The following is a 22,086-nucleotide window of genomic DNA, read 5'->3' as shown; positions in this document are numbered from 1 at the left end:
CTGATGACAGCCACCCCTTCTTCTTGGCTTGGCCATGGTGCTGGTTTTGACCAATGAGATAACAGCAAATGTGATGCCAAGCAGAGGCCTGAAGTGTGCTTGCCTACTGGGGCTTGTCCACTCTCGCTGTTCTTTGGAACACTGAGACCACTGTGTGAAGAAGTCTGTGCTAGCTGGCTGGAAGATAAAACCAAGTGGAGCAGGGGTAAGCCGTCCTGGATGAGGTCCCCCAAACCAACCAGCCTAACAACTGCCAGCTGTGTAAAATCAGGCCATTGTAGACCCTCCAGCCCCCATAGAACTGTCAGTAGGACTGCAGTGATAAACTATGCTGGCCCAGATTAGGAGAATAGCCCAGCCCACAGACTCATGAGAAATAATAAATATTTGTTGTAATCCACTTTTAGCTTTGGGGATGTTTGTTACACAGCAAAAACTAACCCATGCAATGATTTAAAAAGAGACTTTCTGGAGCACCTGGGTGGCTCAGTCAGTTAAGCATCTGACTTTGGCTCAGGTCATGATCTCACGGTTTGTGGGTTCAGGTCCCACATCAGGCTCTGTGCTGACAGCTCAGAGCCTGGAGCCTGCTTTGGATTCTGGGTCTCCCTCTCTCTGCCCTTCCCCTGTTCTCACTCTTTCTCTCTCTCTCCCTCAAAAGTAACATTAAAAAAAAAATAAAAAGAGACTTTCTGGGGCACCTGAGTGGCTCAGTTGGTTAAGCATCCAACTCTTGATTTTGGCTTAGGTTAGGATCTCATGGTTCATGAGATTGAGCCCCATGTCGGACTCTATGCTGACAGCCCTAAGCCTGCTTAGGACTCTCTCTCTCTCTCTCTTTCTCTACCCACCCCCCACTCATGCACATGCACACACTCTCTCTCAAAATTAATAAGACATTTTTTTTAAAAGAGACTTCCATGTATATAAGTATATTACATTAGGTATATTCTGCTGGAACTAAAAACCATTATTAGATGGTCACTTGGGGAGAGCAAGAATTTTTTTCCTGTTTTCTCCCCCATTATATCTTCAGTACCTGGAATATAGTAGGTGTTCAACAAATATTTGTTGAATGAATGAATGAATGAATGAATGAATATAAGTTGAAGGAGAAAAAGAAATGATGTAACATTCATGTATTTATCATGTGTATTTCAACAGATGACGTGATGTGTACCATCCAGGCAGATATTGTAAATGAGTGAAGTAGGCCAGATGGTGACCAAGAAAAACTGGAGAGGGGACCAGAACCAGGCTTCTTCTAAAGGCAGCATTGCTACTCATCTCTGAATGACAGCTGCCATATGGGAATTAGATGCAGGGCTACCAGATATTTTTGGTCATCTTACAAATATTTACTGCAACTGTGCCTTTCTAGCTGTACGTGATCCTGGGCACGTAACTAACTCTTTCTAAGCCTCTATTTCCTCATCTGTTAAATGCGTATCACCACAATCCCCACCTCATAATACTTTTGTCAGAGTTACGTGAATTAATGATACTTATCGATCATCCTATCTATAGGTATCCTAGAGACCCCCCAATACTCTTTACAAGGCTGAGCCCCCCCAGTTGTCACTCCTGGTACTCACGGCAAAGTTCCTCACTCCTCCAGGGGTGCACGGTGGCCCCGGCAGCCTGGCATGCAGCAGCATAGGTGGCCAGTGCATCACACAATGGCCCAGACTGGCCTGGCAGCAGGCAGCGGTCATAGACGCAGTCACGCACAGTGCCCTGTGGATCCAGCTTGCTGTGGCACTCCCGGAAGGGCCCCTCAGGGTCGGCAAGGATCCCACACTCCTTCTTGCTCTGCAGCTGCTGGGCCACTAGGGAGTCCAGCTTGGGACAGTCACCCGGCTCGGTTGCCCCACAGCCTGGCCTCGTCTCCTCCTGCCAGCTGTTCCCGAAGGCCAGCGCGTTGGCAGCTTGGCCTCCACCACGCAGGGCCAGATCATCATCTGGGTTCCCGTTGAAGTTCCCGCAGAGCCCGCAAAGGGCCCCAGCATAGCTGCCGGGAACCTTGGCAATCACACGGTTGTTCCAGTTGTAGGTGACAGTCAGGCCAAAGTCTGTGCGCACAACGGCATCTTGGCCCTGGCGGAACACCTGCACCTGGCCATCTGCGGCCTGGAAGGGCAAGTACTGAAGGACGCCATCCACCTGGGTGGAGATGAAGGAGGTCCACGGGGTCAGGGTATTCATGGTTCCTTGTCCCACCCTTCACTTCACTTCACTTGGCTCCAAATACTCTCAACTCCTTGCTGTTCTCTTGAGCACGTTCTGCTTCGTTCCACCTCAGGGCCCTTGCACTTGCTATCCCTCTGGTCTGGCACACCATCTACCTCTCTTCAACCTTCAACTATCGGCTCAAATCCAAATCCCTAACCCACGGCCTTCAAGAGCCTACAGGATCTGTCTCCTCATTACCTCCCTGATCTTCCTGCCTCCTACTCCCTCCCTCCGTCCCGCTCAGTATGTTCCAGGCACACTGGCTTTCTTGCTATTCCTCCACTTGTCTCAATTTGGTCCAACTTCAGGGTCTTTTTGCTTGGCCGAGAACATCACTGACCACTTCTCTCCTGGCTGCGAGTCCTGCAGCCTTCAGGATGGCGCAAATCCGAGCCCCTTCCCTACAAGGTCTCGTTTAACCTTGGCTCTGTCCACCTTTGTACCCGCATCACCTACCACATTGCGCACTCAGCCTCCTTGCTGTCTCCCTGAACACATCAAGCGCGCTGTCACCTCATGGCCTTCGCACTTGCCTCCTCCTAGATACCCCCCCAGTACTCTTTCCTTGGCCAACGCTACTTCATCTGTTAGGTGTTAGCTTTGATCCAAATCCCTTATGGTGGCTTAAAAGGCCCCAGGTGACCTGAGCCTCACTACTCTCCAATCTCTTCTCCAGTACTGCCCCGTTCCCCACGCCTGTGACGGCAGCCACGAAGCCATTTTGATCTCCTGAAGTCAGCAAGCTCAGCCCAGCTTCAGGGCCTTTGCTGTACCTTCTCCTTGCGACATTCCTACCCTCTTGCCCGTCCCCATTCTCCGCCTGGTTGCCTCCCCATCACCCTTTACGTCTCGGCTTAAAACAGAACCCCTCTCCCACCAGGCCCTGCTTGTTCCCACTTTTCTGACCTCATCTCCTACCACCCTCTCTGCCCTGTCTCTCCAGCCTCACTCTCCGGTGCAGGCACACTGGCTCCACACTGTTCTCCTGAGTCTTCAAAATCTGTCCAGCCTCACCTTTGTACCTGCTGCTCCCTCCTCCTCGGAACCACCACTCTTCACTCTTCCTTGTCCTTCAGGTTTTGTTTTAAATCAAGACCTCTATCGCAGCTGTCCCCTACATCATCCCCTGCCCCCAATCCAGCCCCACGGACCTCCAGGCCGTTCCTCTACCCCTCATGTTTGTTCCTGCCTCAGGGCCTTTGCACTCACTGTTCCTTCTACCTGGAGTACTCTTTCATCTACTTCTGTCCCTATCTGTTCCATCCCTTTCCTCAAGAGCAGCAGTAGGATGTAGTGGTTAAGAGTATGGTCTCTGGAGCCAAACAGCCTGGTTACAAATTGTGGCTCTGTGACTTATTAGCTGTGTGACCTTGAATAGATGACTTAACCTTTCCGTGCCTCAGTTTTCTCATCTAGCTATTTACAGAGTTGTTGTAGAGATTCAATGAGTTACTATATGTCAAGCATTTAACACCTAGGGGTAATGTCATATATTGGCTATTATTATTCCAGACTCAGAGAGGTGGGAACATAAATAGCAATCATCTGTTTATCCAGAAGTTTCTCTATGCCAAACACTCGGCTTTATGAGCAAAACTTCCTTTAATGCAAGGCCGTTCTGAGGACTATGACTTAAGGCCTGTAAAGGGTTTAGGGGTGTGCCTGCCACATGGAAATTTCTTTTGGTTTTCCATCCATTTCCAATTCATCCTCCTCTCCAGGGCGCAGGCCACTGTCTAAAACTGTTCAATTATTATTCACTAGAGTTGTGAATCTTACAACCCCACCTCTCGACTTTTATCTTCTTCTTTTTTTTTTTTTTTTTTAAAGAGAAAATCACTGGTTTTTGACTTCTGCTGCGTGGTGGACACGCTGACAGAAGACAAAACTAAGACAAAACCTGGAGACAGTCATTTGGAGACACAGTCACACAGCCAAGGAGAGGCAGCACCGCCTGGCTCGGGGGCCCAGGACTTAACCACTGGCCACACGATCTTTTAACAGATCCCCAGCCCTACCGGGGGTTCAGAGCCCCACTCCTGAAGGGGGGTTTCCTGCCCGCCTCCCAACCACCCCGACCGGTGTCGCTCACCAGCACTTTCCCCGGGTACTCCCGGCGCACCGCCACCTTCACTCCGCGGGCCTCTACGCGCACGGCACGCGTGTAGCTCACGGTCTGGCTGCCCCGGTGCTCGTTTTCCACCAGCACCCGGAAGGCGGGGAGCCCCGCGGCCTGGCTGCACGAGCCGGCCAGCAGGTAGGTGCAGGTGCCCATGAAGTCGAAGTGCCGGCCGTCGAAGCTCACGTAGTGCGGGTCCCCGGAAGCCTGGCAGCTCCCGAAGCGGTCGGGGTAGCAACCCAGGAGGCCGTCCTGGACGCGGCAGCGCTCGCCCGCCGGGCAGCCCTGTGTGTCGCTGCAGCGCACCTGCTGGGTGGCGCCGTCGCAAGTGCAGCGCCGCCGGCACAGCTCATCGGCCCATATCTGTTGGCCCGGGGCGAGCGGGCGGCCCTGGAAGATGCAGCCGCACGAGGAGGCCGCTACGCAGCCGCTACCGCTGGCCACGAAGCCCGGGAGGCACACGCAGCCCTCCACGCACGGGCGCCCGGAACAGTTGGACGGCGTCGCCTCGGAGTTGCAGGTGGCCGGGCAGGCGGGGCCGCACCGCTCATAGCGGCTGTTGGGGGGACAGGACAGGGCTGCGGGGAGGGGGAGACGGAGAGGGGGAGGATGCGTCAGGCCAGCGCAAGGGTGTTGCATTGATGCACTGGCGGCTCCGTTTCCTGGCGGGGCGCCCCGCCCAAAGCGCTCTACGGGACTTCCCTCCCCACATTCTGCTCCTTCCCCAGAGCTCTGCATGGCACTTCCATCCCTCCAGGTGCTGGGACCCCAAACCTCAGAGACACAGTTGACTCTTTTCCCTCTTCATTCCCCGACAACCAATCTGTCAGGAAGTCCTGTGAGCTCCATATTCAAAAATCTATCTAGAATCTGCCCCCTTCTCTCACCACCCCCCACCCTGGTCCAGTCCCTTCCAAGCAACCTTCTGCCTGGTCTCCCCCGGGCCCCATGCTACCCCCACAGGCTGCTCCTCACAGCCAGAGGGACCCTGTGAATGCCTGTGACATCCCTCTTGATGTCAGAGCCCCCTTGTGGTGCCATCTCAGGGGGAAGGCTAGAGTCCTCCTGGTGGCCCATGAAGCTGCCCATCACCTGCGCCCATCACCTCCCTCCTCATCTCCTCTCCCTCTCCCTTTGGCTCACTCTGTCCCAGCCACAGAGGCTTCCTCACAGGTCTTCACGCTCCCACCTCAGGGCCTTTGCACTGGCTGGCTGTTTCTGATGCCTGTATTGGCCTTTCCTCCAAAGGCAGTGCAGCATGTGGTTAAGAGAAAGCTGCTGGAGTCCGGATAGCCTGGGTTCAAATCCCAGTCTTCCCTTCCTAAGCTGTGTGATTGTGGGCCAATGACTCCATTCGCTCCCTGCCTCAGTTTTTCCCCATCAGTAAAATGAGATGATAATAGCACCGACCTCACAGGGTGGTGAGGGGTAAATAAGTTAACCTATGCAGAGACACCCCACAGCATCATTGTTACTCAGCTCACTCTATTGCCCTTTGCTGCTCTCAGCAATGATGTCACCTGTTCAGAAAGGCCTTCCCTGAGCACCCTCGTCATGAGCCTCCCATTTCCTCTTCTTACACGAATGCCATTTCTTTTGCTCTTTGAAGACGTTCCATAGTTTACTGCTTACTGTCTGTCTCCCCAACTGGAATATGAACTCTGAGAGCAGGGATCTGATCTGCCTCAATCCCAGAGCACAAAAGACAGGGTCTGGTCCACAGGAGATGCCCGCTCATTCAGAAATGAATGCATGGGTCAAAGAACTCACTGGTTCCTCCTCTGCACCAGGCATTGGGGAGCTTGGGAGGGTGGGCGTTTACTGGGCAGTGAGGACATATAGGAGTGACCACGACAAACCCCACATGGCCACAGTGTCTCCCCCAGACTTGCTCCTCCTCCGGAGTCTCTGTCTCAAGCCCTAGGCCTGGGTCTGGGCACCTCCCCTTCCCTGCACACTAGACTTTCTGTCTCCAGAAAAATTCCTTGGGAGCCTCCCAAGGGCAGGAATGGGTGTGTGCTGGCCCCCACTGTGCCCATTGCCAGAGGAGGGATGGGGCCACAGAGGGGCTCAGGGAATGCCCGTTGAGTAAATGAGTGAGTGAATGAATCATTAAGTGGATGGACACCCGGACTTTACCCAGAGGGCATCGGGGAGCCTCGAAAGGAATGCAAACGAAGAGATGTTCACATTTCTGCTTCGGGACTCTGAGGACTACGTCTCATGCCGGCTTCTGCACATGCCCCTCTCTCATTCCCAAACCCACTTCCTGCTCCCCCTTTATCTGCCTAGTTGAGTTCCTCCCACAGGCTTCCAATCAGGCATCCCTTCCTCTGGGAAATCCTCCTTGACCCTGCCAGGCTGAGTTGAGAAGCTTTCCTGGTCTCCCGTGCCCACCCTGGAATTCCCCCGTGCTGGCCCTGGCCACTCTGCCTGTGCCTCCCCGAGCCCAGCAGGGACCGCTTGGGACTGTCACCGGCTAGTGATGTGTCTGCCCCAACCTCGGGCTCACCGCGGGCACCGTCTGGCCATCTCGGCCATCCCTGTGTTCCTGGCATGGTCCGGCTTCAGGCTGAACCACACGAAGTGCTCAGACATTGAACAGATGCAAAGAGACCCCTGCCTTCCCACCACGTGCTCCCAGTCCGCCCCGGGGCATCACTCACGACAGTTGGCTGGTGACCTCCAGTCGCCGACAGAGATGCCGTGCTCCAGACAGGCCTGGGCGTAGGCGCTGAGGCTACGGCACAGGCTGGACCGGTCCCCGTTGAGCACACACAGGTCGTACACACACTCCTCCAGGAAGGGCCGGGGCGGCAGTGCGCTGTGGCAGGCAGCAAAGGGGCCGTCGGCCTGGGTCAGCATGCCGCAGAGCCGGTTGCCCTCGTAGTGCTGGGCCTGGCCCGGGGTGCACGAGGGACAGTTGTTTTGGCAGCCGTCGTCACACAGGTAGTCCCCGTCGTCCAGCTTCCAGCTGTTGGCGAACTCCACGGCGTCCGGCGCCTGCTCCGAGTCGGGCGTGAGGAAGTCATCGGTGGGGTCGCTGTTGTAGTTGCCACACAGTCCGCACACCTGGTCTTGGAAGCGCTCTGGCAGGCTCAGGGCCAGCTGGCAGTCCCAGTCGTAGGTGACCACCAGCCCGAAGTCCAGCTCCACCACGGCCCGTGTCCCACTCTGGTACACGCGCAGGCGACCCTCGGCCAGGGATACGGGCAGGCGCGAGTGCTGGTTGTCGATCTGTGGGGGGAGGAGTGGGTGGTCAGATCCCGTGTGGTCCGGCCCTCGCCCCTTCCACCCTCTCTCTCGCTTCCCCTAGTCCAGCTGGGATTCCTTCCTCCTGCTGCTCAGAACGGTGCCTGGTAGGATCGCAAGTGCTCGGGAAGTGAAGGCACTGCTGCATTAAATGACCATTCACTGGGCACTCCCTCTATGCCTGGTCCTGGCCGGGAGATCACTGAGACAACCCAGAGCCTGCTCTCGTGGGGCTCCCAGTCCAATGAGGGAGACAGAACTGTCACGAGATCAGAGCAACAGATCAGGGTGATCAGGACTGGGATGGTGGACGCACAGGAGGCTGTGGGAGTCTAGAAGAAGAGCCAGACCCAATCTTGCAGGTCAGGGGAGGCAGGGACAGCTGAGCTGAGCTGAGCTGGGCTGAGCTGAGCTGGGCTGAGCTGTAAAGGATCAGTGAGGGAGAGCCACGGAGACAAGGGGAAGGGGATTCCTTCGCAAATATCCTAAGCAGAGAGAGAGTCTGGCCAGGAGATGAGGAGTGTGTTTCTCGGTCCCTTGGGCCCAGTTTCCTCTTTCTGCATGTTTCTTCTTAATTCCTTCTTCCCATATGCTTGTCTTAGTCAGGAGGATGGGGTATGAAAAAAAAAAAAAAGGAATAAGAGGCAGAGGGAGACTGCAGGAGAAAGGTCCAAAGGTAAGATAGATCTTCATTTGGTCAGTGGGTCATCAAGGCCTCCGTGAGCCCTCCTGTGTGTCTGCATCCATGGGCAGTGCTGTGGATGCAGCCGTGACTGAGACACTTACAAGCTCTCAGCCCAGGGAACCTAGTCACCTCCATTTTTCAATGATACAAGTAATATTTGTTCATTACAGAAAACTTACAAAATGCTCATGAGCAAAAATCGGGAGAGGGAAATCACTCATATTGCTGTGGACACACTTGCCTGCCAGGGTTTTTTTCTACCTCTTAATTTATGTAATTTTTTTCCTTTTAAATAATGAGGCCATGTTGAAGTCCCCATTTTATGAAGCCCTCATCTCTCCTAGCAATGTTTTGGGGACATCCTATCATGATTCTTTTCTTAAAAAAAACCCTTTTTTTTAGTATGTTTGTTTATTTATTTATTTATTTACAGCACAAGTAGGGAAGGGGCAGAGAGAGGGAAAGAGAGGATTGCAAGCAGGCTCTGCACGGTCATTGTGATAACACATTGTGAGCCCGATGTGGGGTTTGATCCTATGAACTGCAAGATCATGACCTGAGCCGAGATCAAGTTGGACGCTTAACTGACTAAGCCACCCAGGTGCCCCTAATGTTTATTTTTTAATTTGTTGTTTTGGGAGAGAGAGAGAGAGAGTGTGGGCAGAGGAGGGGCAGAGAGAAAAGGAGAGAGAGAATCCCAAGCAGGCTCCATGATCAGCACGGAGCCTGACTCGGGGCTTGATCTCAAGATCAAGAGATCATAACCTGAGCTGAAATCCAGAGTCAGAGGCTTCACCGACTGAGCCACGCCGGGGCTCCTATCATGATTCTATCAGGAGCTCTAAACCTCTGTCAATCACTGACCTCTGTAAGGATCTGACCAATGGAATAGGCCCTCTCTCTCTGAAAAACTGCCCAGCATGTGCACAATTCCTCACGTAAATTCAGGAATTTGAACTCCCTCTGCGCTTGTGCTCAATCCCTCTAGATCTGGAGCACACCTACTTGAATCTGCTTACTTATTCATCTCACAGAATCACCGGCACACTCGCAAAGCGAGGGAGGTACCAGACTATTCAGTGCTGTGCTGTTTGCCATCGTGAAAAAAGCATCCATCCGTGGGGGGTTGAGTTGAATGAATGAGGAGGCATCCATCCAATGGAGAACCGTGCAGATGTAAAAGAGAGAGAGAGAGAGAGAGAGAGCACGCAGAGGCTCCCTTTATGCTGATATGGAAACAGCTCTAAAAGGCACCACTCAGTGCACAGCAAAGTGCAGGACAGAGCAGATGGTACAGTGCTCTTTGCTAAGAAAGGGGAAAGGTAAGAACGTATTGTTTACATTGCTTGCATTGTCATAAAGGAACCCTAGGTGAACCCTCAGGAAATCAGTAAAACTAGCTACCTGTGGGGAGCAGGGGCAAAGCAGATGAAGATGGGAATGAAAGCCAGACCTAGGGGCACCTGGGTGCCTCAGTCGGTTAAGCATCTGATGACTCGATTTCAGCTCAGGTCATGATCTCATAGTTCATGCGTTTGAGCGCCATGTAGGGCTCTGCTCTGACAGCTTGGAGCCTGCTTGGGATTCTCTCTCTCTCTCTCTCTCTCTCTCTCTCTCAAAAATAAATAAATAAACATAGAAAGAAAAGAAAGGAAGGAAGGAAGGAAGGAAGGAAGGAAAGAAGGAAGGAAGGAAGGAAGGAAGGAAGGAAGGAAGGAAGGAAGGAAGGAAGGAAGAAAGAAAGGGAGCCGGGGCACCTGGATGGTTCAGTCAGTTAAGCATCTGACTTCAGCTCAGGTCATGATCTCTCAGTCCGTGAGTTTGAGCCCGGCCTCAGGCTCTGCTTCAGATTCTGTCTCCTTCTCTCTGCCCCTCCCCCACTCACACTCTGTCTCTCTTTATCTCTCTCTCAAAAAGTAAATAAACATTAAAAAATTAAAAAAAAAAAAGCCAGACCTTTTGCAACAAGCCCTGTTTGTTCTGAGCTACGTGAATGCTTTACCTATTAACAAAAAATTAATCGCAGCATCACGGAAGAAACTCACAAATATTGTGCAGAGCAAAAGAGGTTTTACACAAAAGTCTTCTTACCTGTGTGATTCCATTCATGTGAATTTCTTTTTTTTTTTTTTAAATTTTTTTTTTTTCAACGTTAATTTTATTTTTGGGACAGAGAGAGACAGTGCATGAACGGGGGAGGGGCAGAGAGAGAGGGAGACACAGAATCGGAAACAGGCTCCAGGCTCTGAGCCATCAGCCCAGAGCCCGACGCGGGGCTCGAACTCCCGGACCGCGAGATCATGACCTGGCTGAAGTCGGACGCTCAACCAACTGCGCCACCCAGGCGCCCCCATGTGAATTTCTTAAACACACACACGCAAGTTCTTGAACAGGCAAAACTAATCCATGGTGGGGGGAAAAAATCAGAACTGTGGTTGCCTCTGGGGTGGGTTGGAATTGTTTGCAAAGGGGAATGAGAGAATGTTCCAGAATGATGAAAATATTCTGTTTGTTAATGGAGGTATGCATTCCACATTTGTCAAAACTCCGTGACTTGAGATTTATGGATTTTATTACGTGCATATTTGGTATCAAAAGTGAACACAACAGTGTAAAAATATTGTATAAGGCAGAATGGTGAAGAGGCTAAGCATAGTGACTCAGAAGCCAGACTGCATCTGAGCCCTTGGGAAGTCTGTCATCTCCCTGGACCTCAGTTTCCTTGTCTAGAAGTGTTAATAATAATAATAATGTGGGGGGCATCTCGGTGGCTCCAGTCGGTTGAGCGTCTGACTCTTGATTTTGGCTCAGGCTGTGATCCCAGGATGGTGGGGTAGAGCCCTGTGGTCCAGCTCGGCGCCGGGCATGGAGCCTGTTTGGGATTCTTTCTCTCCCTCTCCCTCTCTCTCTCTGCCCCTCCCCTGCTCATGCTCATGAGTGCTCTCTCTCTCACTCTCTCTCTCTCTCAAAAAAAAAATGCCTACCCCCACAGATCGCTGTGAGCACTCAATGCATTCATACATGGAAATCACTAAGAAACAAATCCAGGATATAATAGGTGCTCACTAAATTTAGTGTTAGTCGCTTAAGAAATTCCCCATTGTTGGACATTTTGTAGCCTTTTTTTTTCCTGTTGCTATTACAAGCGACATTGGCATAGACTTTTTTTTTTTTCTAAACCATATTTATGAGTATCCTTTAATTTTCTACAAGTAGAATTGCTGGACATAGGGGATTTAACACTCGGCCACAGATTTTCAAACTTCCCCCCCTCCCCGTCTCCACACTCTCCGCCCCAGCCTTTGCCTCCTCCTTCTGACTGGAGGCTCACAGGTATTCAATCTGAAGCTTCTGGGTACTCACTCGGACGAAGCCAACCTCCCCGCGGACCACCGACACTGAGTGGCTGTAGGCGTGCACGGTGACCAGGCCCACATAAGAGACGCGGCGGCTGCCTCGGTGCTCGTTCTTGGCTTCCACGCTGAAAGCGGGCAGGCTCTGGTCCTCGCTGCACAGCTCCACCATGGTGTACAGGCACGTGCCCATCATGTCGTAGCGACGGCCGTCGAAGGTGGTGTAGTGCGGGTCACCCTGGGCGCGGCAGGTGGCCATGGGGACCGCCACACACTGGGCCTGCCCATCCACCACCTGGCACTGCTGCTGAGGAGTGCACTGCACATCTTGGCAGGAGGGCTCCTGGGGCAGCACGGCTGGGGGCGGGGGGCGGCAGAGAAAGAGTCAGGAGTATCCTAGCAGGTGGGAACCGTGGAGCTCTCCTGCTGCGGGGAGTTTGGGCAGTGGGCCCACGACTACCCATTTTAGAAGTGGGGAAACTGAGGTCTGGAATCGTACAGGGAGAGAGGCGCCCAGGGATGACCCAACCCCATGTATTCTGATCCCCTGGTTTGACACAGCTCAGCCCAGAGGAACTGGAAGGTAGTGGAGAAGGATCATCATGGAAAGGTTAATTGGTGGGTTTTCTGTCCCCATTTCCCCCTCCTGTGCATCCCCACTCAGGTTAGAAGGCTAAGGCATCTTTATTTTTTTAATTAAAAAATTGTTTTTAATGTTTATTTTTGAGAGAAAGAGACGGAGACAGAGTGTGAGCGGGGGAGGGGCAGAGAGAACAGGAGACAATCCAAAGCAGGCTCCAGGCTCTGGGCTGTCGGCACAGAGCCTGACACAGGGTTCGAACTCACAAACTATGAGATCATGACCTGAGCGGAAGTCGGACGCTTAACCGATTGAGCCGTCCAGGTGCCCCCTAAAGAGTTGTTTTTTTTGTTTTTTTTTAAAGGAAGACAGACTGTTCATCACAACAGAAATGACTAGGGATCTGGCTGCCCATGTTAGAATCCTGGTTCCACCAATGATATGGGCGGGCACTGGTTGAGTAATTTTAAACTCTCTGTGCCTCAGGCTCCTCATTTGTAACAAGGGAGTGATAACAGTACGTTCTTCACGGGGATGTTTGGGGAGGAGGGTGTTGCCAGGCTCAAATAAGCGACAACAAAAGTAGGGGTTGGCCCCGGCGTTAACTGAGTGTTCCTTGTTATGATTAATCACCCACCCCTTCCCCATTTCTACTATTCAAGCCCAAAGTGACTCTTTAAAGTTGAGGGACTTCCATGTCCAGGGTCTGAGGGGGCATTTTTGCCAGTGCAGGGAATCCTAATGTCCAGGGTCCTAGCTTGAGGCAGGGGGTCCACACAGGAAGAAATAGCTCTTCCCTTCCTCCCTGTCTTCAAAATTTCTTGTTTTCTGTCCGCTCATAATAACTTACTAGATACCCCCTAAGAACTTTACAAATGTTAACTTATAACCCCCTCACTACAGTCCTGTGACAGTTATTACCCCTGTTTTACAGACGTGGAAACTGAGGCCCACAGAGGTGAGGTCACACGCCCAAGGTCACACAAGCAGAGGTGGGATTTGAACCTGGGAAGTCTGAGTTTAGCATGTGTGACCTCCGACACCACACTGTACTGTCTGGGGGCCGTTCCTCCATGCGCTGAGCCTAAGGTTACACGTAGGGCCGGGTCCTAAAGATTAACTATGTTAATACATGCAAGGCACCTAGAATGGTCTCTGGTATATTGAGAGGTAACTCCCCCCAACACGGTAGCCATTGTTATTATTATACTTCCAGACCTCTTGAGCTGGGGTATAAACATTCCTATAGGAAGTGGGGGAGGGGTAGTTAGCAATTGGTATAGTTGCTAAAATATCAAAATATTTCTGGGGTGCCTGGGTGGCTCAGACGGTTAAGTACCGGGCTTCTGATTTCAGCCTCAGGTCATGATCTCAGGGTTCGTGAATTTGAGCCCGGCATCGGGCTCTGTGCTGACAGTGCGGACCCTGCTTGGGATTCTCTGTCTCCCTCTCTCTCTGCCCCTCCCTTTCTTGCTCTCTATCTCTCCCCCCACCTCCCCCCACACACAGATCCCTCCCTCCAGGCACCTTGGCTCTTCCCTAGGACCCTATCTCTAAGCCCCCAGACACCATGGTGGCTTCTAAGACCCTGCTGCAGTGGTCTGGCCGGCACCAGCATCTCTTCTGACTGGTTGGGACCTTGGATCTTACTGGTCGCTAAATATTTAGCAGTTCCTGGTAGGAGAGGGAGGAGCTGGGAAGCCTTAGGGAAGGGAAGGATGGCAGAGGATGGAGGTGAGGTGGGGACAGCCCAGCGGAGCCAGGAATCCACAGGGGAGCAGGTGGGTGGGAAAAGGGAGGAGGTGAGAGAGCCCGCAAAGGGGCCCCAGGCTCATTTCCCATCACTCACTTCGACCGCAGACACCTGCTGTCCCGTAGCTGATGGCGTGGGCCAGCCCGAAGGTGAGCAGCCCAAAGTCGGTAGTGGCCTCAATCACGTGGGTCCTGTCAGTCGTGCCGAGGTCCACTTCGGCGAACGAGAACTCACTGCCTGGCACAGCTGTCCACGAGAGATCGGCCCCCAGCCCGCGCCCCTCCATGGTCAGCTCGTTAACAGCCTTCGTCCGGGCCACCACCACTGCCACGCCCTTAGTGCCTGGCATGCTCTTCACCACGTAGGCAGGGCAGTAGGCCGCCATGTCTGGGATCAAAGCCAGGTGGGGGTCATAGGTGACTCCATCCCTCACGGCACCTGTGCCAAACTGCAGGACCTGGATGCCCACATCTGCGGACAGGTAGAGGGGCAGGGATGGCCGGACCTCAAACTCGGCCACGTCACCTGCCCGGAGCCCGCGGGAGCCGGTGGTGCCCCCCTGCTGGTAGGTCAGCCTCGTGGTCTGGCTGGCCACGACGTAGACCAGATCGTAGCGGCTCTGGGAGGACAGGGTGGGCACCACGTAGCGGGTGCCCCAGGCGGACGTGGGCAGCAGCTGCTCCACCACGTGGTTGCAGTTGGTGTGTCTCTGGGCACAGCTGTGGCCGGAGAACACAGCCACGGGGCTCCTGGCCGTGATCTTTGAGCCCGACAATTCAGCTGTGCCCTGCACCTGGGCCACCTGGTAGGGCTTCAGAGTCAGGCTCAGGACACTGCCCGCTGCGTAGAACTTGCTCTGGAATGTCACTGCCCCCTCCAGCTGAACGCTGACCGAGGCTCCCGCTGCCCCAGCCACCACAGCGAACTCCTTAACATGCTTGGAGGAGACGCCAGGAGGCGTGACCACAAAATACTCGGTGCCCAGAGCGCGGACGGGCCACAGCCGCGTCAGCTCTGCCGTGTTGGGCTTAGTGTTTACGGCCTGTGCGGAGATCGCGCGGTCCGAGCGGATCACCACCGCGCTTTGGAAAGTGTTACTGCCGACCATCTCGGCTTTGGCGCTGATGTTGACCATGACCGACCGGCCGGGCTTCACCGTGACCTTCTGGGAGGTGCCGTCTGCCTGACTGAGAACGGAGACTGAGGCAGGGCTGTCCGACAGACTGGAGAGGAGGAGTTGGAGATAGGCGCGGCTGTACCCGGGCACGTAGTTCTGTAGGAAGGCTGCGAGGAATTCCACCTCCCTGGGGTCCTGGGGGTCCACTGACGCCCCCTGGGTCAACCCTGAGGGGGAGAGAATGAGTTATGGGTCTGCTTATCCAATCCTCCCCAGCGGACAAGTAACCGTTTGCACTGTGCCTAGATACCATATTGAAATAGTGACTGGAGCATTCCACACCGCCACCCCCTCTCCCCCCCACCCCCACCCCCGCCTTCTCTCTTTCCTTTCTCCTTATTCACCTACCGGCCTTTCTGGCTTTGGTTTCCTAAAAGCCTGAACACTTTCAAAGGGGATCTCAAACTCCAAGGCTGATGAGGCCAGGCGAACAATGTGAATGTGGGAAACAATCTGGCTGGTGAGTGTGTAAACCAAAGCATTCATATACCAAGGAAAGCGCGGCGTTGCTACTGGTTTCAGCCTGTTATTATGATGGTTTATGGGCTTTTCTTTTCTTTTCTTTTTATGCCAGATCTTACCATTTTTTCAAGAGAAGCTGGCTCTTTGAATTTCCATGAAAATTTTTCAAATTGGTTTAAGTACTGTGGGGCTCAAACTGCCTGGATTCAGGTGCCTGTTTGATTTCTGTCTTAATAAAACTTGGGGGTGAGTAAAGGGGATAAAGGGAAGAAGATTATGGAAGTGAGGACAATGTGTCTCCTAGAAATAGAGAGGAGTGGGTGCTTTCCAACACCCCTAACTAGGAAGAGATTCTCCAGGGCTGGGAAGAGAAGGGAGAGCAGGGAGAAAGAGGGGGAGGAGATCTACAGAGTCTTGGAGAGAGGATAGGGGTTATAGAAGGACTGTCTGTTGAATAAGGAGAGCTGGAAGGATGTCCCGATGTCTCACGGGGCCAGAGAATCAGGGATAATGAAGGCTTCAAAAGTAACTCAGGCAGATGCTGACTGATTCCCATCTTTTCCCCAGTACCCTGGCTTTACCTGAGACTCTAGGTCCTGGGCATAACCCTGGGGAATCGGGCACTAAGCCCTCCAAGAATGACTTTAGTAAAAATTACCATCACCTCCGCAGAATGAGGCTCAGAGTCAAAACGTTGGTTGAGTTACAGAAAACAGAGAAAGTGGTAGTTCTCACATACTTAAATTTGGGGACCGTGTTTTTTCTTTGCTTCCTTCTGGGACAGAGAGACAATGGGCAAATTCCACATTTCTCTGTAGAACCCACGGGACCGCTCTCCATCTTAGCTAGCCTGGGGTGGCATTGGGAGATAGGCTCATGGAGGGCGTACGGATGGAGGGTGCTGACCCCGGCAGGCAGCGTGCCCCAGACCAGAACAAGGACATCGATGGGATCTCTGCCCGACTTACCCCACAGGAGGGTTGCTCCGGTCCAGAGCGTCCACCAGCTCAGCAGGGACCCCATGTCTGCAGTGAGGAAAGAGAGGGGGTCATAGGAGGCTAGTCTGGCCCCAATGGCTGGACACTGTTCTGGAGAGGACAGAAGGGCCCAGTTTCAGGACAGGGGCTACCTGAGGCAGGTTGGATCCAAGGGCCAGTGTGTGTATATATAGGGGACTCAGATGTTCAGTGGATCTGGTTGGGGGTGGGGAGAGGGCAGAACAGGGCAAGGATGGGGAGTTGGGTGTCCAGTGGTCTGAGGTTGGGGTGAGGAAGCCTGGAGCCAGGGGCCAGAGTAGGGGACCTGATGTCCCACTTCTAAAGGGGACCCCAGCCTATCTCACCTGCAGGTCCCTGGAGCTGTGGGCCTAGCCCCTGGGCTGGGCTATATAGCAGAGTTTCTTGCCTCCTCGGGCCACACCCTGGGCCATCTGCCAGGAAGATGGTGTCAACTTCCTGGAGGAGGCTGGTGATCCCAGAGCCAGGTGGAATGGGGACCCTGAAGGCCTGGAAAGGGTGGAGGGCCAGCTCGGACACCTGGGTCCTGAGAGGGGTGTGAGAACAGCTGGTGGCTGTGTTCTGGGAACCGGCTGGAAACTTCAGAACTGGAAGGGTGGTGTCCCTGAGGGAAACAGCTGGGGAGCAGGGTGCTGAAGGCCTGGGTCTCCGGGGAAGGGGGGTGGGGAGTAGGGGCGGAAGGTGGTATTTGATCTTGTTTGCTGGGCCGATGGTTGGATTTCTTCCTTTCCCTCCTGCCAGGAACAAGAGCAAAGGACCTACATCCGGGTTCTGGCTGCTCCCTAGTCCCGCAAGCTGATTCCTGGGCCCCAGCCTTCCACATCCTGCATCCAGGCAGTGCTTCAGGGGATGGGGACAGGTGTCTGGGGTGGGCAGGAATTTGGGCACCTGACCCAGGCTGGTGGGTACCTCCACCCCCAGGTTAGCAGGGCCTCCTAGGTACATTGTCTGCAAAATGGGAACGTCAAAACTAGCCTCACTGGGCTTATCTCCCAGACAGCACTCTGTACACTCTCGAGGACTGTAGGGTGGGAGGCAGGTTCTTCTGGTGGGGTTCCCCCTGGGAAGAGTGGGGTGGGAACTGGGGAGCTGGGAGCTGTGTGTGAAGAAGGATGGAGGTCTCTGTTTCCTGGTTCCACGCAGACACTGGGTTCTACTTCCTGGAGAATTATTTGTTTTCTGGGAGGTCGTTTTGCCCTGAGAAGGGACTGGCTGAACAGGCTTTGGGGAACTCTATGCTCCCCATCACCCCAGGATCTACCTGGGATGGGAAATGGGGGCCTACGTTGCACATGGGGAGCAGAAGAAGGGGCTGCTGAGAGGTGGTGTGGGCTTTCTGAGATGGGGTCTGTTCCTCCGGAGGAGCTGGCCATGCCCAGGTCTTGCTCCCCTCCTCCCAACATCAAGACTCATTGTTTGCTGGGGAGTCTCCCCTGGAAACAGCAGCTGCAAGGCCTGGGAGCCCTCTCGGACAACACCCCAGCAGCTGCTGCCCCCAGGACTCCTCCTCTCTTATCACCAAAGCCTGGGCCTTGGGTTCCCCACGAAGGGCAGGTTCCCAGAGGGAGAGATAAAGGCTTGGAGTTGAACAGCACCCAAAGTCAACCAGGAAAATGAAGTGAGTAAACAGGGGACTGGATGAGAGCCAGGGATGTCAAGAAACAGGTGGGGGGCAGGGGGCTCATGGGAGTAGGAGCTTTGAGGGGAGCAGTGCCTGGGTCCCTGTGGGGTCTGGGGGTGGGCGAGGGAGCAGAGAATTAGGGTGAGCCTTGGGGGCGACTGATGAGGGAAACAAAGACAAGAAAAATTCAGCCTGCAGCCCATTGATAGGTGTCAGAGACCCCCAGCGTATAACGGCCCCCCAGACGTTTATGGTTGCCTTAATGTCTCCGTTTTTACACTTCCCTGAAAACTAAAAGCAACCTTATTTTGACAATAGCTAAATCTTTAGGGTCCTGTGAGACCCTGCTTTCAGCATCCAGAAATTCCTTGGAGACCCATGTTATCTATACCTCCTCTCCCTCCACAAACTTGAAAGTATATAATTAGTCACTCCTCACAACCCCAGTGCAGCTCTTTCTGCCCACGGGTCCTGTCCCCGTGCTATAATGAAATCACCTTTTTGCACCAAAGATGTCTTCAAGAAGTCTTTTTTGCCGTTGGCTCGCAAACCCCACTTCAAATTTCATCAGTGACCATGCCTCCCAATCTCCTCTAAGCCTTGAGGTCTCCCCTAGTTTGACCCCAGAGAGGAGGCTTTGTCCCCTCAAAATCCATTGCTGCCCTTCATAGTCAGAGTCCCTTAGAAATGGGGTGGTAGTGGGGAACCTCACGATTTAATATTTTGGATTTGACACCTACTGGGACCTTCTTCTCACTTCTTTCAGGACCCAAGGGGTGTGTGTGTGTGTTTGCGCATGTGTGTGTGGGTGGGTGTGTGGGTGTGTGGTACAACACAAACTGTGGTTTACTCTGTATCACGTCTCTTCTCAGAACCCCCTTATCTATTCTTGGAAAACCCCTGGAGATAACTTGTGGGGACCCTTCCTTATGGTCAGAGAAACACATCCATCCCTCCCACACCCCCAATCCTCATTCAGAGCCCAAACGGGTGTTTGAATCTGAGCCTTCTGGCCTCTCCCTGTTCCAGGATTTGCAGGGGGCAGGTTTGCACGAATAAGACCTCTAGAGACCCTTGAAACCCTCTGGTTGCCTGGGCTTTACAGAAAGGGCACAGCTAGAGAGAATTTACTCTCTGCAGCTAAATTCAGATTTATTATTACGTCATCTTATTACATTAATTATTATTATAATTGCAAGATATGTCTCTTTGGTGGAACGATCCTTCCCTGTAATTCCCCTCCTTGTTCTTAGCAATTTTTTCTGCTCTGAAGTCTACTTAATTTGATTTTAATGTAGTAACTTTTGGCTTTTTAGAGTTCTTGTTTGCACAGCACATCTTTTCCCACCCTTTTTACCTGTAACCTGCCAATATTGTTATATTTCAAGTGAGTTTTTTGGGGACAGATTACAGTTGAATCATGGTTTTTAAATTCACTCTACCAATCTCTGTTTTTGATTTTGCGCAATTTGGATAACCTACATCTAAAGTAACTATTGAGGCTTGAGCTTAAGTTTGACATCTTATTATTCATTTTCCATTTGTTCCCTCTGTTTCTCATCCCTCTGGCTTTTTGCTTTCACATTCCGTGGATTACATGAGCATTTTTTTTAGAATTCCATTTTGATTTATATTCTTTATGAGTGCATTCCTTTGGACAGTTTTCTTACCATTTGATCTAGGAATTACAATATGAATATATAATGTATCACATAAGTCTAGCATCAATATTTTACCACTTGGACTGAAGTACTGAAGCTTTACTTCTATGTCTATCCATTTACCTCCTTCGCTTAAAAAAATATAATTGTGTTAAGAACTTCTGCCATCTACATTGAACAGCACATCAGACGATGCCATAGTTGTCTTGTACTTGGAGAGGGGTATGGAGAAATAAGTCTCTGCCATCTTGTCTGGAACTGGAAGTCACCGCTTCTTTTTAAAGGAATGTTTATTTATTTAATTTTGAGAGAGAGGAGAGAGAGAGAGAGAGAGAGAGAGAGAGAGAGAGAGAGAGAGAGAATCTTAAGCAGGCTGCACACTCAGCAGGAAGCCCGACTCAATCCCATGAACCATGAGATCATGACCTGAGTCGAAATCAAGAGTCAGATGGACACTCAACTGACTGAGCCACCCAGGTGCCCCTACCAGTGTACTTTTAAAATCCATTCATTTCAATCTTAGTCCTGACTGCACATAAAATTCTTTTTGGAAGCTTTCCCTTCATAAACCTTCCACAACTTTTTCATTCAGATTTTGACTTAGGCCTTTTCTCTCCAAACAACCAGTCTCGTTTTAGGACAAAATTACTTTCCTTTTCCTCAACACAATGTATTCCCCTTCCTTAGATCTTTCTTGTGTATCTCCTGCTTTCCTACATAGAGAGTTGCTACCCTTATTCCCACCAGTCTTAATTACATTTAGCCAAGTTTTAACTCCTAAAAACCATAGTCTCCAGTGAAAACTAAGTAGTAACCAGTTGTGAACTGTTATATCAGACTTCTTTAGATCTGAAATTTATAAATACATTTCACAATTTTATTTTATTTTATTAATGTTTATTTTTGAGAGAGAGAGAGCGCGCGCGCGGGAGGGGCAGAGAGAGAGAGAGAGAGAGAGAGAGAGAGAGACAGACACAGAATCTGAAGCAGGCTCCGAGCTCTGAGCTGTCAGCACAGAGCCTGATGCAGGGCTTGAACCCACAAACTGTGAAATCACAACCTGAGCCAAAGTCGCATGCTTAACCAACTGAGCCACCCAGGTGCCCCAAATACATTTCACAATTTTAAAAACACGTTTTTCCATAGTTCAATTCTTTTAATAAAGTGCAAAGCATATTTACCAAAAGACCCAAGTAATCCTCAGCTTATCTGCAATAGGAAACCAAAAGCAGATAAACCTCACATTCAGTAATCAATGCTTCAGTATCTTACCTTATTTAGAAAATACGTAGATGCCCAATGAATTCAATCCAATTTGCCATCTCTAAGCAAAATTTTAAAGTTTCGGGTTACCAGAGACTTTGAAAGCTATCTTAACAATTGCCCATGAAAACTTTGAGGCAGACAAAAGTAACCACCAGTTGAAATCTTCTTTTTGCTAACACGGGCTTATTTGACCTTTAGTCATCCTTGGTAGTATATAAAAGTTTTATATTAATGCTGATAACTCTAAATTTTTTTTAACGTTTATTTATTTTTGAGTCAGAGAGAGAGCATGAATGGGGAGGGTCAGAGAGAGGGAGACACAGAATCTGAAACAGGCTCCAGGCTCTGAGCTGTCAGCACAGAGCCTGACGCGGGGCTCGAACTCACAGACCGCGAGATCATGACCTGAGCCGAAGTCAGCCGCTTAACTGACTGAGCCACCCAGGTGCCCCTAATGCTGATAACTCTAAAGACATGTCTATCTTAATTAAACTAAGAAACTTAAATTAGTTTAAATACTGAATATGGGAGCACTTGGGTGGCTCAGTTGGTTGAGGGTCCAACTCCTGATTTTGGCTCAGGATGAACTCATGGCTCGTGGGTTTGAGCCCTATGTCAGGCTCCACGCTGGCAGTGCAGAGTCTGTTTGGGATTCTCTCTCTGTCACTCTCTGTCTGTCCCTCCCTTGCTCTCTCTCTCTCTCAAAATAAATAAATAAAATAAAATTAAAAAACCAAATATGCTCCATCTGGGTCCACTTAAAACACAACCAATTTGTTCCCCATTGTCAAATTTTTAGCTGGGGCACTAGTGGGGAAATCTGAAGTGGGTGGTGTAAGTCTGGAGGGGTGCTCTTTGCTCCTTGACAGAGAGGGTGGAAGGAGGAGACAGTGGTGCCAGGAGCCAGTT

The 22,086-nt window shown here is 51.8% G+C and overlaps 1 protein-coding gene across 1 annotated transcript in view; it reads right to left on the bottom strand.

Annotated features, from left to right (window-relative positions):
• LOC122494049 (Fc fragment of IgG binding protein) overlaps positions 1 to 16,664 on the bottom strand; it is a 40,440-nt gene extending 23,776 nt beyond the window's left edge. The window contains exons 1-6 of the mRNA XM_043598913.1: positions 16,578 to 16,664; positions 15,797 to 15,809; positions 11,652 to 11,984; positions 7,018 to 7,588; positions 4,325 to 4,929; positions 1,596 to 2,163 (exon numbers count right to left, since the gene is read on the bottom strand). Coding sequence (XP_043454848.1) covers positions 1,596 to 2,163; positions 4,325 to 4,929; positions 7,018 to 7,588; positions 11,652 to 11,984; positions 15,797 to 15,809; positions 16,578 to 16,636 — 2,149 coding nt within the window. The 5' untranslated portion in view covers positions 16,637 to 16,664. The remainder of the gene's footprint in view (positions 1 to 1,595; positions 2,164 to 4,324; positions 4,930 to 7,017; positions 7,589 to 11,651; positions 11,985 to 15,796; positions 15,810 to 16,577) is intronic.
• Positions 16,665 to 22,086: the final 5,422 nt, after the last annotated feature.

The sequence above is a fragment of the Prionailurus bengalensis genome, chromosome E2, assembly GCF_016509475.1.
Source record: "Prionailurus bengalensis isolate Pbe53 chromosome E2, Fcat_Pben_1.1_paternal_pri, whole genome shotgun sequence".
NCBI classification, from domain to species: Eukaryota; Metazoa; Chordata; class Mammalia; order Carnivora; family Felidae; genus Prionailurus; species Prionailurus bengalensis.
Note: the sequence above shows the minus strand (reverse complement) of the source record. Positions and strands in the feature narration are given on the sequence as shown.